Genomic DNA, 14,702 nt, shown 5'->3' with positions numbered 1-14,702 from the left:
GGAAGACAGCCACTCTAAACTTGCACAGGCTCCCTTCAGCTGCACTGGCCTGATGAAGCACTGTGCAGAAGAGGGGTAGCACAACTGAGGAAAGGAAAATTTACCTCTGCCTGCTTTAATTCCTCTCGACTGATGTCCTCTAGAGATGCCTCCAGGAAGTTCATAGCATAGCGCTCAATGGGGGTGAGCTGTAAAGGGCAGAAAAAATTCAGGAGCCAATACTTTTGCTGCAGAAAAACTAGGTGAAAAAATAAGGATTTTGAACCAAAGCTTCTTAAGCAGTTTTGAGAACTGAGATTTCTGGGTACCTTACTGAGACCCATAATTTTCATTTAAAATGATCCCAGGTGAAAGGGCTGACAAAAAACCCTTTGCCTGAGATTTTGGAGATCTGTCAATTACAGTAGTTAATGCTAGATGCAAGAGTGGTCTGGAGAAGGCAAATTCACAGGCACACCACAAAGAAGGTGAAAAGAAGACGAAACATTGCAATTTTTTCACCAAGTGATCAGGTACCTGTTCTACCAGGGAAGCAATCTCCTGCTCTGCCTTTGACATCTCCTCCTCCTCTTCCTTGCTTGCCTTGTCCTCTGAGTCCAAGGGGATGTTCTCATTGAATTCTGCCAGCTCAGCCACTTGCTCTGCCTTGGCCTGGGTGGCTGCCCGGATATCTTCAGGGTCCTCTGCCTTGCAAAGTGCCTGTAAGCCAGACATATCCAGGTAAAGATAAGCAAGGTTCCTTGGCTAAGGTGGGCAACCACACTACCTTTATCATCAGGGCCAAGTGAAGGAATCTCACCTGCTCCAAAATCTGGGTCTGCTTGGTGGCCATGGGCTCCTCTTCATCCTCCTGTGTTACAGCTGGGACCTCCCCTTCTTTCTTAGCTGGTTCATCAAGTGGCATGTCAAAAAGCTCACGAATGGTTTGCTGAAAAGTACAGATGCAAGCAAATCACAAATTTCAGTAATGAGCTGTTCAATCTTGGCAGGAATTCTACTCTGTTCAAGGAAAAGCCACATTTCAGAAGACTGGCTTATCCTTAGAACGTGATGAGGTTCTTTTGTTGCCTTTCTTGTAGTAAAGTAACACAATTCTTTATCTGCAATCAGATACCCTTTTCTCTTTATGGAGCTTAGTATCAAAGGAGTATCCAATATAAACCAGCTGCTCCAGAGATTACACTGAACACAATTTAGCACTCAACTTCTGTGCCACTGACAGTTGCATGATTACCTGCTTGAAATAGGCAGTAGTGAAATTGCCCCCCTCGATAGCCATATCTCCCAGCATCCTCTTCTGATTTGCCTTCTTCAGGATATTTTCCTCCACTGTCCTTTCACTGATCAGCCTAAAGAGGACAATACGGAGTTAACCTACAAATTATGGTTTTTGCAGCACAGCAGCAACACACAAAATATCCCTAACCTTGATCCCACTATCTCAACATGACACTGGCAGTGATGGGTAATCAAAATTTGGAAAATTGCTGCCATCAAGACATAAGTGAAATGAACTAGTGGTCTGCCTTGGCATAAGAAGATTCCCAAAGCAACAGAGAACCCAACTAACCTGTAGATATGAACATCCCGTGTCTGCCCAATCCGGTGGCAACGATCCTGGGCCTGGGCATCCATGGTGGGGTTCCAGTCACTATCATAGAACACCACGGTGTCGGCACCTGTCAAGTTCACTCCCACACCACCGCTACGTGTCGACAAGATGAAACAGAAGATGCGTTTGTCTGCATTGAAACGCTCCATGAGTGCCTGCCGTATCAGAGAAAAATTAAGAGGACTGTTTTTACTTCCTTGTTCTGGGAAGAGAACAGAGTTCTGGTGTGAGATCAACAGTAAGATTCAGAATGATATGCTAACAATTCCATTCATTCTGCAGCCCACAAAGTCAATGTTTATCTCCAGAACTACAATATCAACCAAAAGTTCTACCTAAATAGGATGATGGCTCTCTCCATGGCTCTCTCAGTCCATGATCTTTACTCCAATTTCCTGTCCAAATCAAGTAACCATTAGTCCTCTGGCCAATGACAAATGATCAGATTGTATGTTTCTTTGTTTAATCTGAATGCAGGGAATCATTTCCTAACTTTCAATTTGGATTTTTGATGGAAACCTTTTCCTCTATTTGCCAAAACAATTTCTGTTTTGAACATTCTCTCAGCACTCCACAAGTGGCAACAAGTTGCCATCACGTACCTGTCGTTGCTCCACACGGGTGCTCCCATCCAGCCTCAGATAGATATGCCCATGATAATTAAGAAATTGCTCCAGTACATCCAACATACGAGTCATCTGTGTGAAAATTAGGACTCTGTGTGCTCCAGCCTTGAGCTGCCGTAGCAAAATATCTAAGGTTTGCAGCTTTCCTAAAAATTATTTACAAAAAAAGAGAGAACAAAAGGACAAAAGGGGGAAAAAACCATCTGTGAGTACATGTGCATGTCCATCCATACATTCTGCCCAGATTTTAACTATTATTCCCAGCTGGTGTCACACAGCTCCTACCCTCAACACATACCACAGTCATACTGGATGAGGCGGAGGTCAGGGAACTGAGTCCTCATGCTGCAAACAACACGATGCAGGCAACTGGCATGGGGTGAGAGTTCCTGCCGCAGTGTCTCCTTGAAGACAGCCTGCTGAAGCAGGAGTGATGGAGGTGGGTGAGAGGTGTGCATGGTGATGGCGGGAGCCTCCACAGGAGGCATAACGAAAATGAACCTGCAGAGACAGAAGAAAGGCTAAGGAAATCAAGGGAGAGATACCAGAACCCCTCAGAAGAGTAAGGTGTTCCCTTAAGTAGTTAAAGGTCTTAATTCTCAGGGACATATTGGAAAACCTGGCATGCTTCTCCAAACCCTCTATGCCACCATCCTCACTCCTTCAGAAAGACAAAATTACCTCTCTATAATGTCTGTCAGTTCTTCAATTCGCTGCTGAGGTGTCAGGATAGCCTGAGTCAAGGTATCTGCCCACTGCCAGTAGGCCTCAAGGCGGTGGGGGTCCCTTTGAACTTGAGCTACATAGCAGTTGGTATAACCAGCTCCTCTTGAGCTGTTAAGTTCTAGTTCTTCAACTGCCACACCTTGCTCACTTCCCTCTTCCTCCTTCCAAGAAGGGGGAGTTGGAGGAAAGATGGTACAAAAGTGCAGCACCTCAGTACCATAAATAGGTACAAGGTTGCAGTGCTGCTCATTGAGGCGGAAAAGACGGTTGAGGCGTTCTTCCTTCTGCTTCTTCCGCTTCTCTTCAAGTGATTCCTAAAGGCCAAAGAAGGGGGGAAGCCTGTCAAGTAGAGTGAAACTCAGTTCTTTCCCACCTCACAAGCTCCTGAACATCCACCCCTCTCCTCTGCTCCATGCTCCAAACCAGAACTTGGGTCTTTCAGCCAGGCAACTCACCAGGTAAAAGGGTGAGCGGGGTGGTGGAGGGGGTTGTCGCCGAAGTCTTGGGGCCAGAATAGAAGGGGGAGGGGGTGTGGGTGTTGTGGAGCGCAGCATTAAAATCTCTGGTTCTTCCCTGGGCACTGGACTTGAGGTGGTTGGGGAAGCCAAAGCAGGGGAGGTATTGTCAACAACAGCAGAGGCTGGGGTGACAACAAACGGAGTCACTGTAGGAGGAGGGGATGTTGTAACTGTAAAAAGAAACGAAAGCATCACCACGGGATGAAGGGGGCATTGGAAAGCTCCAATAAATCTGATGTGACTCTTTAAACAGTCAATCTGGTATCTAAATGAATCTGGTACTTTAATAATCTCCAAATCCAAAAACCATCTCAGAACTACAAAGCCTTCCTGGGGTATCCCTGGGAGACACACTTACCCAACTGCTGCTCCAGGTTGGGGTTTGGCGTCTGTACCATTCGCAGCATAGGCCTCACAAGAGACTGTAGAGGAGCTGGTGTGGGTGCCCTCAGTGGCACCAGTGGCTGAGTGGGTGGCCTGACTGGTTGTGCAGGACTGCCTGGGATTGGAGCTCGCTGAGCCATAAGGGTTGCAGCTGGAAGTGCAGGCAGGGTAGTGGCAGCTGGTGTCACAGGGCGCAGAAGTGGCTGCTGTGGGCCAGGTGAGGCGGATACCAAACCATCTCGAGGAGCCTGGCGTACCACAATCTTTACCACTCCAGAGCTATTCATTGCTGAAGAGGGCACTGTAGATGCAACAAGGAAGAAAATACTTTGTACTGGGGCTACCTTAAAGATCAGACAATTTCTGGCTATTGCTGAGATTTTAGGCTGGCACAAAAAGGAGAAGCAAAAGGTGATGTAGCATATCAAGCAGCATGGGAGAAAGATTGTTAATAGAACAGAAGGAAAGAAGAGTGAAGGGCAGCCAGTAACAGATGTTTGAACAACTGAGGAAGAAAGTGGGGGAAAGGGAAGCACACTGTCCCAATGACAAAATCCCAAGATCTTGACACTGAGCCCCACTTCAAAGTTCCAAATATTTCCTTCTTCAATAATTATTTACTGACCTTGGGCGGCAGCAATGGGGACACTGATGGTTGCTGTGGAGGCAACAGCTGCAGCAGCTGTGCTGGTAGCTGGGACTGGCAGGATGGTAGGGGGCTGGTGGCCTGGCACAGCCTGCACACCAACTGGTGCCTGCCCAGCCTGCTGGGCCATAGCCTGGATCAAAGCCACTTGAGCTGGTTGGCTGATGATGTGGTGCTGGCCTCCAGCAGACACCAAGTGAACTACATTCCCTAGAAGGAAAGGTGAAAGGGAGACTTCCTGGTTCATGTGCAAGGAATGGCAAGATTCAAGAGCAGATGTAAGCTCTCCTGCAGAGATCCCACCAAAGGGAGTGGTCCTCTATGTCAGGCATAGCTCTGGCATTTCCTGTATCCCTCGGGTCACCGGATGGCTCACAGAGAACCAACAGGAGCTTAGAGGGACTACTTCCACACACAAAACAAAACCAAAAAAAATTGGATTCACTAACATCTATTTCTCTTTACAACATCAACAACCCAGGGTTATCACTCCCCTGCACATTAACTAATAAGCTCCCCTCCCCTGATTCTGCTTGCAAATGTATAGCTAAAAACATTTCAGTTCTCTTTCTCAAGAGGATTTAGGTACTGACAATAAAGAATATATTCTGCACAATCAATCCAGTTTGAAGGACAAATAGGTGGTTAAATCCTTCCTGGTGAGAAATTCCTGCACATCTCAAACAAGCATTTTAGACAAGAAGTTAGACAGAATCTTCTCTCCAGCATGTTTATTTGCATAGGTTTCAGAAGCAAAACAAAACAAAAACAAACACGGCAAAGCAAAAATAACAAATCCACTACTGCTTTGCTGTTGAGTAAGACATATATCATGCAGAGATTTTTATGTGGGGAAATTATTACTGGACACAGAGGAGAGGCATGTCATTGGGGTACTTCGGTTTACCTACTTGGCAGCTGTCGGGCTGGCTGAGGCATAGTGACCTGGCGCACCTGTGTACCTGTCAAGGTAAGTTTGTTGCCTTGGATTTGGAAGGTGAGGGGTTTACTGCCTGGAGCACTCTGGAGGGGCCGGTTGGCCAGGGATGCAAGCTGTCCAATGCTCACCACTTCACCAGCTGCAGTAAAAGAAGAGACTGTGAGATTCTGGAGACAATTATCATGCAGTACTGCTTTTCAACTGACCACTGAATACTCACAGGGTAATCGTGCCTGCATATCCGGGGAGAGTAGAAGCCTCTGCTGCACAGGTCCAGTTGTAGTGAAGTTGTAGCCAGACAAAGCAGGTACAGCAGAATGGATATTCATGGGCTTCATCATGCTACCAATGGTGCCTGTGGCGATGGTGCTGGTAGGGGCTGGACCCAAAACGTTAGATGACTGCTGCCCCACAGGAGAAATCCCCAATGTGTTAATGGGTGGGGGCTGACCCACAGAGGACACTCCCAAGGTGTTAATGGGCTGCTGTTGCCCCACAGAGGACACTCCCATCGTGTTAATGGGTTGCTGTTGCCCCACAGGGGACACTCCCAATGTGTTAATGGGCTGCTGTTGTCCCTGCCCCGCAGTGGAAACCCCCAGAGTATTAATGGGTGGCAACTGCCCCACAGTGGAAACTCCCAATGTGTTAATGGGCTGCTGTTGCTGCCCCACAGTGGACACCCCTATGGTGTTAATGGGTGGTGGTTGCCCCTGCCCCACTGTGGAAACACCTAAAGTGGTGATGGGCTGTTGCTGACCCACTGTGGAAACTCCTATGGTGTTGATGGGCTGCTGCTGACTCACAGGCAAAACCCCCAAGGTGTTGATGGGCTGCTGCTGACCCACAGGGGACACCCCCAAGGTGTTAATGGGTGGTGGTGGCTGCACCACAGAGGACATTCCAAAGGTGCTGACAGGCTGCTGCAGCCCTCCAGAAGACACTACCAAGGGATTAATGGCAGACTGTTGCTGCTGTCCCACAGTGGATACACATAGGGTGCTGATGGACTGCTGTTGCCCCATAGTCGACACACACAGGGTGTTGACGGACTGCTGCTGCCCCATAGGGTTTGGCAGAGGTTTAAGTGAGGAAGTGGTGGAAGTGGAAGAAATAGGACTTGGAGGGAGAAGGGGTCGTGGAGTGTTTGGGACCAGCTGAGCTGCAGTCATTGGCAGGGACAAAACTGTGGAAACAAGAGAAAAACAACCAACGTTAAAAGTTGTTCCACAACCATGTTTCTCCCTGCAGTCACAAAAGGCTAGATTCATCTATTACAATTAAGACAAATCCATAAATCACCCTCTAAGAACACAAATTCAAGGTTCGGTAAACAGAATGAACAACTTTGCGCATATCTCTCCACAACCCTGCACTTAGAACCTTACCCTGTGAAGCAGAGGACTGGCCCTGCAGCAAGGCAGCAGCTGTGTTGTTCTGGCTCAGAGTAGGCACTAGTGTTTGGGTTTGTGGTCTGGCAGCAGGAGGCACTGATATTGACATGGTGACCGGTGAGGGAGACATGGGGATGGGCACAGGGAGAGACACCGTAACAGGGAGCGTGGTAGACTGCACAGGCCCTGGCAAGATTGGGCCTGGATGCTGAATGGGGGCTAGAGCAGGAGTCAGTGGCTCTGGTAGCACAGGAGCTACAGGTCTCTGTAGGGGTGCCATGGGGCGAGGGCTGTTTACTAGCACCACAGTACGATTCTCTGGCTTGGGCACTGGCTGCAGCATCCTAAAGGGGAAAAAACGGGGAAGAAAAAGATTCAGTACTAGGACACTGGACATGTCCCTATAAGAACTCAATTCTCTACAAATAAATCCCTTTTACACCTCAATGAAGAATACCGCTGTCTCTTCACTACCCATTTTTTTTTAAAGTCAGGACCTTTAAAACTCCCTAACTGGCGATACTGTTAGCTAGCACATGGCCATATATACTTCTGGGAGAATCACCTTCTGATGTTGGGCCTTTTTATTTCAGACCAGGAAATTCTCAATCCTTCAAAGATGAAAAATCTGAGATCATGGGAAAACGTTTGCTACTATCTTTCTACAACTGCCAAGAACATCAAGAATGCTCAAAAAAGGAGCAATAAAAACTAAAACTGCTCGTGGAGGAAAAAGGGAGAAGAATACCAGATACCTGTTCACTTTCATCTTGACTGGCTTGGGTCTGGGAGGAGGGTCTGGAGACTCAGCAATCTCCTCAATCAGTTTCCTGGTTACCTTCCACTTGGGCAGGAATGTGTCTGTTTCATAACGGGACACACGGCCTTCCAAGTTGATAAGATCGAAGATGCCCATGTCCACGTGCTGTAAAAAACAAAGCCCACATGCCTTGAGTGACAACCCAAGTATAATGCCGAATGACCCTACAGAGGCTTGCCTCCAAGGCAACCATCACCTTCTCTACCTGGTACCCCCAATGGGGAATTCCTCATTCCCATCAAATCAGAAAAGAGAGGCACCTGCCTTAAATGGGTCATTATCAAGAGCGTGCAGGACAAGGGACGCTGTGTTGAAGCAGATGCCCTCTGTGATAAACGGTGAGTGGATAGGCCGTGGGTCAAACAGGTTAGGGTGGTTGCAGACCTTACGAAGCTGCATCAAGATGTTGATGACACTCATGAAATGGCCTGTTGCCAAGGTCTCCTTGGTGCTGAAAAGCAAAAACAGCCAATTACTCAGCCAGGACCGTTGCTGGTTTCAAAGAGGAAAGGGGGTGAAGGTTGCTTGCCCAGTGTTGAGGAACTCAAAAGAACCAGAAGACAAACAGTAAACACTTGAACATATTCTCTAGACCCTTTACTCTCTCCTCTAAATATCCTGCCTACCATATTTATCAGATGCAAGCAAGAGGCTCTTTTCTTTACAAAAAGCCCAACACTGGTTCCCATTGTACTTCTCACGCTTCCCCACCAGTCTCCTGTACTTACGTAGCCTGGGCCATGAAATCGTCATAGAGGTAGCGCTGACGCTTGGAGAGGCGACACTTGATAACATGCTCGTATTTCTTTGGCATTTGCTTCTCTACATCCACCTTCACCCTTCGCAGGAGGAATGGCCGCAGCACCTGCCCTCAAGACAACCAAGAGGAAGGGATTCAATCCCAGATCTTTTCCTATAGCATGATATTACTTCCACATATATTTTTAACAGTATCAGGCCAATGTCCTTCACTCCCACCCAGCTCACCTTGTGCAGCCTTTTGACTAGGTTCTCATTGTATTCCTGGCTACCCTCAATCATGCCTGTAAGGGGGTTGGAAAACCATTCCTTGAACTCGCGGTGTGACTGGAAGACATGGGGCATCAGGAAGTGCATGAGGGACCACAGCTCCATCAGGCTATTCTGGAGAGGGGTTCCAGTGAGCAGCAGTCGCCTCTGGCTGGAACACAAATTTGGTAGGAGTATGAGAGCCAAGGAGGAGACATCCCTCTCCTGTTCCAAGTGCAAGAGTACATGCTCCACACCTGTTGAAGTTGAGCAAGGACTGCCAGCGTTGCGATTTGAAGTTCTTGATATTCTGAGCCTCATCCAAGATCAGATACTTCCAATTCTTGCGGCGAAAGGCCTGGTGGTCTTGCAGCACGAGCTTGTAGGAGGTGATGCAGATATGGAAGGCATTAGGCTTGGTCCACCCCTGAACACAGACAAGAAAGAAGACTCCAGGTTAGCCATTCACTTGCCTGGATTAGACAAACGTCTACACAAACCAAAACAAAATTATCACTTCTGCAAATGATTTGTAAATGAAATCCATCTTGTTCTGTAATCAGACATTATACAGTGGCCTGCCAAATCAGCAGTCTAGAGATCCATGGATTCAACTGCCTGTGGATCACTATGCCCTACATTATTCAACAGTGGAGTGTGCATGTGGAATTGTGCATGACACTACACCACTAAATAATGTGTGCCAGACTGTCTGCGTTTTTTCCCATCTACAGGAAGGGAGATGAAACCCCTATGGATGGGAAGGATCCAGGATTGGAAAATATACGGAAACAAACCAACAAACAACAACCAAACCCCACAGGTTTTTTGGTTTAAACCAAATGTTTTAATGAAAAAAAATCAAATCCTGCTTATTACATTAATACTGTGAAACATTTAAAGGTTGATCAGCCATATTTTAATGCTTTTTAATATTAGCAATCCAAAGTTATTAGGCTTTGATATGATTTACATCTGTCAATAAAAGTATACCAACATTGGACCAAATCAGGAAATTAAACAGCAAAATGCAGTTCAGATGTTATGGCCACCGGCTTAAATAATAATTAATTTTTTTAAAAGTTTTCTGTTAAACAACTTGTTTGGCTAAACATATGATAATTAAAGGATTTGTTTCTGAATGGCATTTTTGTTACTATAAAGTACACTATAATATTATTGCTTTCATGTATTTTATCTGCAGGTCTGTCAATGTCTTAATAATCCAGTTTCTTATTAATAGCATTAAAACGTGTTTCAAATGCTATGAAAAAAATTATTTTGGCTGCAACTTGATGCTATGTCTAACGGACAGATTCATATCATACCAAACATTTGCCATATTCCAATCCCCTAGTGGTTTTCTAAACTTTTGTAGAATAATACTTGCCTATTTACTCCCTTCTATTGTATCCAGGCATGTATGGGCAGGGAACCGTCTAATTAAAAAGACTGTATGTACAGCGCTGTGTAAATTTACAGCGCTTTATAAATAAAGGTTAATAATAATAATAAATAATTTTAAAATAACTCACAAGGATAATCTCATCTTTTCTAAAAAAAAAAAAAAAAGGAGTGTGCAGATTTCAGTCTTGTCAGAGCCACTTTATTTTCTTCTTATATACCATAATAAACTATTGCTAGAGGCAGGCACAAAAGATGTGCAATCAGAATTTTAAAAGAGTGTAACTCTGAGCATGTTCTGAGTATTAACACTTGATTTCAGTAACAGAACACAACAGAACTGAGCTCCCAGTACTTTCAAACAGAAATCCACTCCTGTGCAACCCATGTTTTCTTCCTCTTGCTATTACTGGGGATCACAAACCCTTACTGATCTACTTCAAATCCTACAGAGATCTGATGGCATATTCCAATCTGCCTTCCAGTGCTCTAACACGTCCTTCAGCCCACCAAATATACATTAAAACCATACCTGTAAAACCCAAATAATAGCAATATACAGTGTGTCCTTGCCTTAGGCGGGGATCCATTCTAGACCTCCCGCATAAGGTAAATAGTGTGTATCCTCAAGCCCCATTGGATATAATGGGGCTCATGCATGATGTGCGGCATGGCGTATGCACCACGGACGCACACGCCATTGTTTCTTCCATCGTGCGTCTTTCAGCATAAGCTGAAAGATGCATAAAAGACGCCCATGTATGACGTGGGCGCACTGTAGTCTAATTTCTTACTTGTAAGATTAGCAACCTTTTAGATTCACTTAACAGACAAAAAAATATTTAAAATTTTTATCCACGATCCCACAGAACTCACTATTTCCCTCTGTTACAACCCCAAAGCAATCTTCTCATGTGTAAATATCATCCTCCCACTATGGAGTGGGGGAAATGAACATTGGCTTACCTTGTGATATGTTTTGTTTTCAGCGATGGAGGCGATGGAATCCTCAATTGGGTTAGTTCCCTCCTCTCGCTCCAATAGGCAGGGACTAGGAAGTTGCAGGTGACGTCAAGGAGGGAACGCCCCTGACCTTCCAGTCGTTGTAGCCAAAGCTAAAGATTATTTAACACTAACATATAGAAGGTTAAGAACAGCAAAACTATGTATAAAACAACTTGTATCTAGCTTATCCTCTCCAAAACCGAAGCGTGACCTCAGTTCTGGGAGGGTAGGATTCCATCGCCTCCATCGCTGAAAACAAACATATCACAAGGTAAGCCAATGTTCATTTTTCCAGCGATGGAGGGAGGGAATCCTCAATTGGGATATGCCAAAGCTATCTACTGTGGGAGGGAGAACTGACAATGGCAACTAGACAATCGCTTGGAGGACTCGTCTACCAAACGAAGCCTCTGCAGATTGGAAAACATCCAAACGGTAGTGGCGGACAAAAGTGGAGGGGGAAGCCCAAGTGGCAGCCCTACAAATATCTACCAGGGGGGCATTAGTGGAGAGGGCAGCCGATGTGGCAGCACTGCGTGTAGAATGGGCGGTGATAGCCCGAGGGGCAGATGAGCTATTAGAAGTATAACATTTGGATATGCAGTCTCTTAACCACCTAGATAGTGTGGAGGCGGACACTCTTTTGCCCTTAGATGAAGCAGCAAAAGAGACAAACAGGCGATCAGAAGTACGAAAACGTCGTGTACGCTTGATGTAGATTTGAAGGGCCCGCCGGACATCTAATGTGTGCCAGGTTTTTTCTAATTGTCTTTTGGGTTTAGGGCAGAAAGACGGTAACACGATCTCTTGGGACCTGTGGAAGGTAGAGTTGACTTTGGGGATAAATGTTGGGTCTAGACGTAACACCACTGAGTCCTCTCTGAAAGAACAAAGCTCTGATCTGACTGACAAGGCTGCTAGCTCGGAGACTCTTCTGGCGGAGGTAATGGCTATAAGAAATAACACCTTCCAAGTAAGGAATTTGATGTCCGTTTGATGTAGTGGTTCAAAGGGAGCTGTAGTGAGAGCTGCCAAAACTAAATGGAGGTCCCAAGTTGGATAACGGTGAACTACGGGAGGACCAAGTAGTGTAGCTGCCCTCAAGAATTTCTTGACATAAGGATGGGAAGAAATCTGACTTGATAGTTTGACAGGTAGAGCCGAAGTGATTGCTGATATTTGTCTTTTTAGAGTGTTGGGCTTGAGTCCCTTATCAAGTCCTTGTTGAAGGTAGAGGAGAAGGTCGCCTATTGAAAATGAAGCTGTAGATATATTATTTGAGTTACACCAAGAAGTGAAGTTGCGGTAAGTATACTCATATATTCGCCTAGTCGAGGGTCTTCTAGACTGGATGATGGTATCAACTACCTGAGCATTTAGGCCATCTCTTAACAGGATGAGGCGTTCAGTCTCCATGCATGAAGATTGAGCCATTGTGGGTCTGGATGAAATATCTGACCCTGGGATAACAGGTCTGGGCGCAGAGAAAGTCTGAACTTGTCCTGTGATAGGGATAAGATTTCTGGAAACCAGGCCCTTCTTGGCCAATGTGGAGCAACCAGTATAAGGGTAGCTCTTTCGCTTCTTAGCTTTAGCAGGCATCTGGATATCATTGGGATCGGAGGAAAGGCATAGAGCAGACCCGGAGGCCACGGAGCATGAAGGGCGTCGGTGTCCTCTGAACCCTGAGACGGGAATCGGGAGAAGAATCTTGGTAGCTGATTGTTTACTGGGGATGCGAACAGATCTAACATGGGAGTCCCCAGAGACCGGGATATCATTTGAAATACCTCTGGATGGAGATGCCATTCTGCTTGGTCTATGTCTGTCCTGCTTAGCCAGTCTGCTTTGGTGTTTAGAGTCCCTTTTATGTGTTTGGCCCTTAGAGACAGGAGGTTGATTTCCGACCAACTTATTAGACTTTTGGTCTCCTGCATCTGCGCTCGTGATCTGGTTCCGCCCTCTCTGTTGACATGAGCTTTTGCTGTGATGTTGTCCGTCCTGACCAAAACATGGGTGTGGTTTACGAGCTGGGCAAAGGCCAGAAGGGCCAGGCGGATCGCCCTGAGTTCCAGCCAATTGATGCTGTGGGCTCTTTCGTGATCTGACCACCTGCCTTGAGCCACGTGTTTGCCGAGGGTGGCACCCCATCCGTGGAGACTTGCATCTGTGGTTATTTGTATCTGGTGAAGAAGCCATATTGGGCGTCCCAGTTGTATTCGATTGGACATCCACCATTGTAGTGACCTTTTTACGCTTTGGGGACACATGAACCTGTTTGTGTCTCTTTTGGGTAATCATCTGTTGAAAGGGTAGGAGCAGCCATTGCAGTTCCCTTGAGTGAAATCGAGCCCAGGGAACACAGGTCATGGCTGATATCATGAGTCCCTGAAGCCTTGCAAGGAGAAGTAGATCTATTGATGGTGAAGGAAGAATGGAGGTTATCAAATCTTGAATGTCCTTTATCCGTTGTGGTGGCAGTGATACAACTCCCTTGAGGGTATCTATCAATGATCCTAAGTGAAGAATCGTCTGAGAAGGTATAAGGTGGCTCTTCCCATGATTTACCAGAAAACCATGGAGAGACAACAACTGTAACACCGCAGTGACAGCGCTGGAGGCCTGTTGAAAAGTTGGGGCGGCAATCAGTAAATCGTCTAAATATGGGAAGACGTATAGGCCCTGTAGTCTCCAGTGTGCGACTAACGCTATCATTATTTTGCTGAAAACTCTTGGAGCTGATGAGAGGCCAAATGGAAGCGCCCTGTATTGGAAGTGACGTTTGTTGTAACAAAAACGGAGGTATCTGCAGTGAGATGGGTGTATCGGAATGTGCAAATAAGCCTCCCTTAAATCTAGGGCTGCCATGTAGACTCGTGGTTTTAATGACTCTAATATTGTCTTTAGAGTCTCCATTCTGAAATGACGTTTTCGGACACTCTTGTTGACCCTCTTTAAGTCCAGGACTGCCCTCCATGATTTGTTTTTCTTGGGCACTATAAACAGGATGGAGTAGCACCCCTTGTGTCTCTCTGGAGGTGGTACAATTTCGATTGCCCCTATCTTCAGTAGGTGATCGATGGCCTCCAGCATCAGGTGTTTGCGTGGACGCTTCGACCTTGGTGAAACTGTGAAATGGTCGCGGGAAGGGTGAATAAAGTCTATCAAGTAGCCCTGTGAAATAGTTGACAAGACCCATCTGTCTGATGTGGCTGTTTGCCAAACATGGTGGAAATGTAGTAGCCTGCCTCCCACCAGATCCGGCGGGTAGTCAGGATCGCTGATTGGTTCCCTGTTTGCCAGGGTTGGAGGATCCAGGGTTGTTGGAGGCAGGTTTTCCGAAGGCTCTAGCCTGTGACTGATGTTTAGGTGAGAATCTTCGATCAGGCCATTGTTGTTGTTTTCCATATCTGTTGTCTCTTTGTTTGAAGGAGGAGTTGCTGTTGTTACGAAAGGAACGACCAGATGATTGACCTTGGCGAGAGGACTTTTTGTCGTCGCGTCTATATGAGGATGGAAGTGCCTTCTTTTTGTCTTTAGTCTCGATGAGTATAGGGTCCAGCACATCACCGAAGAGTTTTGATCCCCCGAAGGGAGCCATAGTGAGGTTCTGTTTGGA

At 46.3% G+C, this 14,702-nt stretch overlaps 1 protein-coding gene across 1 annotated transcript in view; it reads right to left on the bottom strand.

Annotated features, from left to right (window-relative positions):
* LOC121932695 (Snf2 related CREBBP activator protein) overlaps positions 1 to 14,702 on the bottom strand; it is a 28,160-nt gene that overhangs the window by 5,524 nt on the left and 7,934 nt on the right. The window contains 19 exon segments of the mRNA XM_042471596.1: positions 105 to 188; positions 517 to 699; positions 800 to 928; positions 1,235 to 1,349; positions 1,571 to 1,767; positions 2,215 to 2,384; positions 2,537 to 2,739; positions 2,920 to 3,278; positions 3,420 to 3,652; positions 3,841 to 4,167; positions 4,492 to 4,722; positions 5,424 to 5,591; positions 5,673 to 6,638; positions 6,841 to 7,190; positions 7,602 to 7,771; positions 7,931 to 8,117; positions 8,395 to 8,531; positions 8,654 to 8,846; positions 8,932 to 9,101. Of these exon segments, the coding sequence (XP_042327530.1) occupies positions 105 to 188; positions 517 to 699; positions 800 to 928; positions 1,235 to 1,349; positions 1,571 to 1,767; positions 2,215 to 2,384; positions 2,537 to 2,739; positions 2,920 to 3,278; positions 3,420 to 3,652; positions 3,841 to 4,167; positions 4,492 to 4,722; positions 5,424 to 5,591; positions 5,673 to 6,638; positions 6,841 to 7,190; positions 7,602 to 7,771; positions 7,931 to 8,117; positions 8,395 to 8,531; positions 8,654 to 8,846; positions 8,932 to 9,101 (4,572 nt within the window).

This window comes from Sceloporus undulatus, chromosome 6 (assembly GCF_019175285.1).
Source record: "Sceloporus undulatus isolate JIND9_A2432 ecotype Alabama chromosome 6, SceUnd_v1.1, whole genome shotgun sequence".
NCBI classification, from domain to species: domain Eukaryota; kingdom Metazoa; phylum Chordata; class Lepidosauria; order Squamata; family Phrynosomatidae; genus Sceloporus; species Sceloporus undulatus.
The sequence above is the reverse complement of the archived record's forward strand: the minus strand, read 5'-3'. Positions and strand labels throughout refer to the sequence as shown.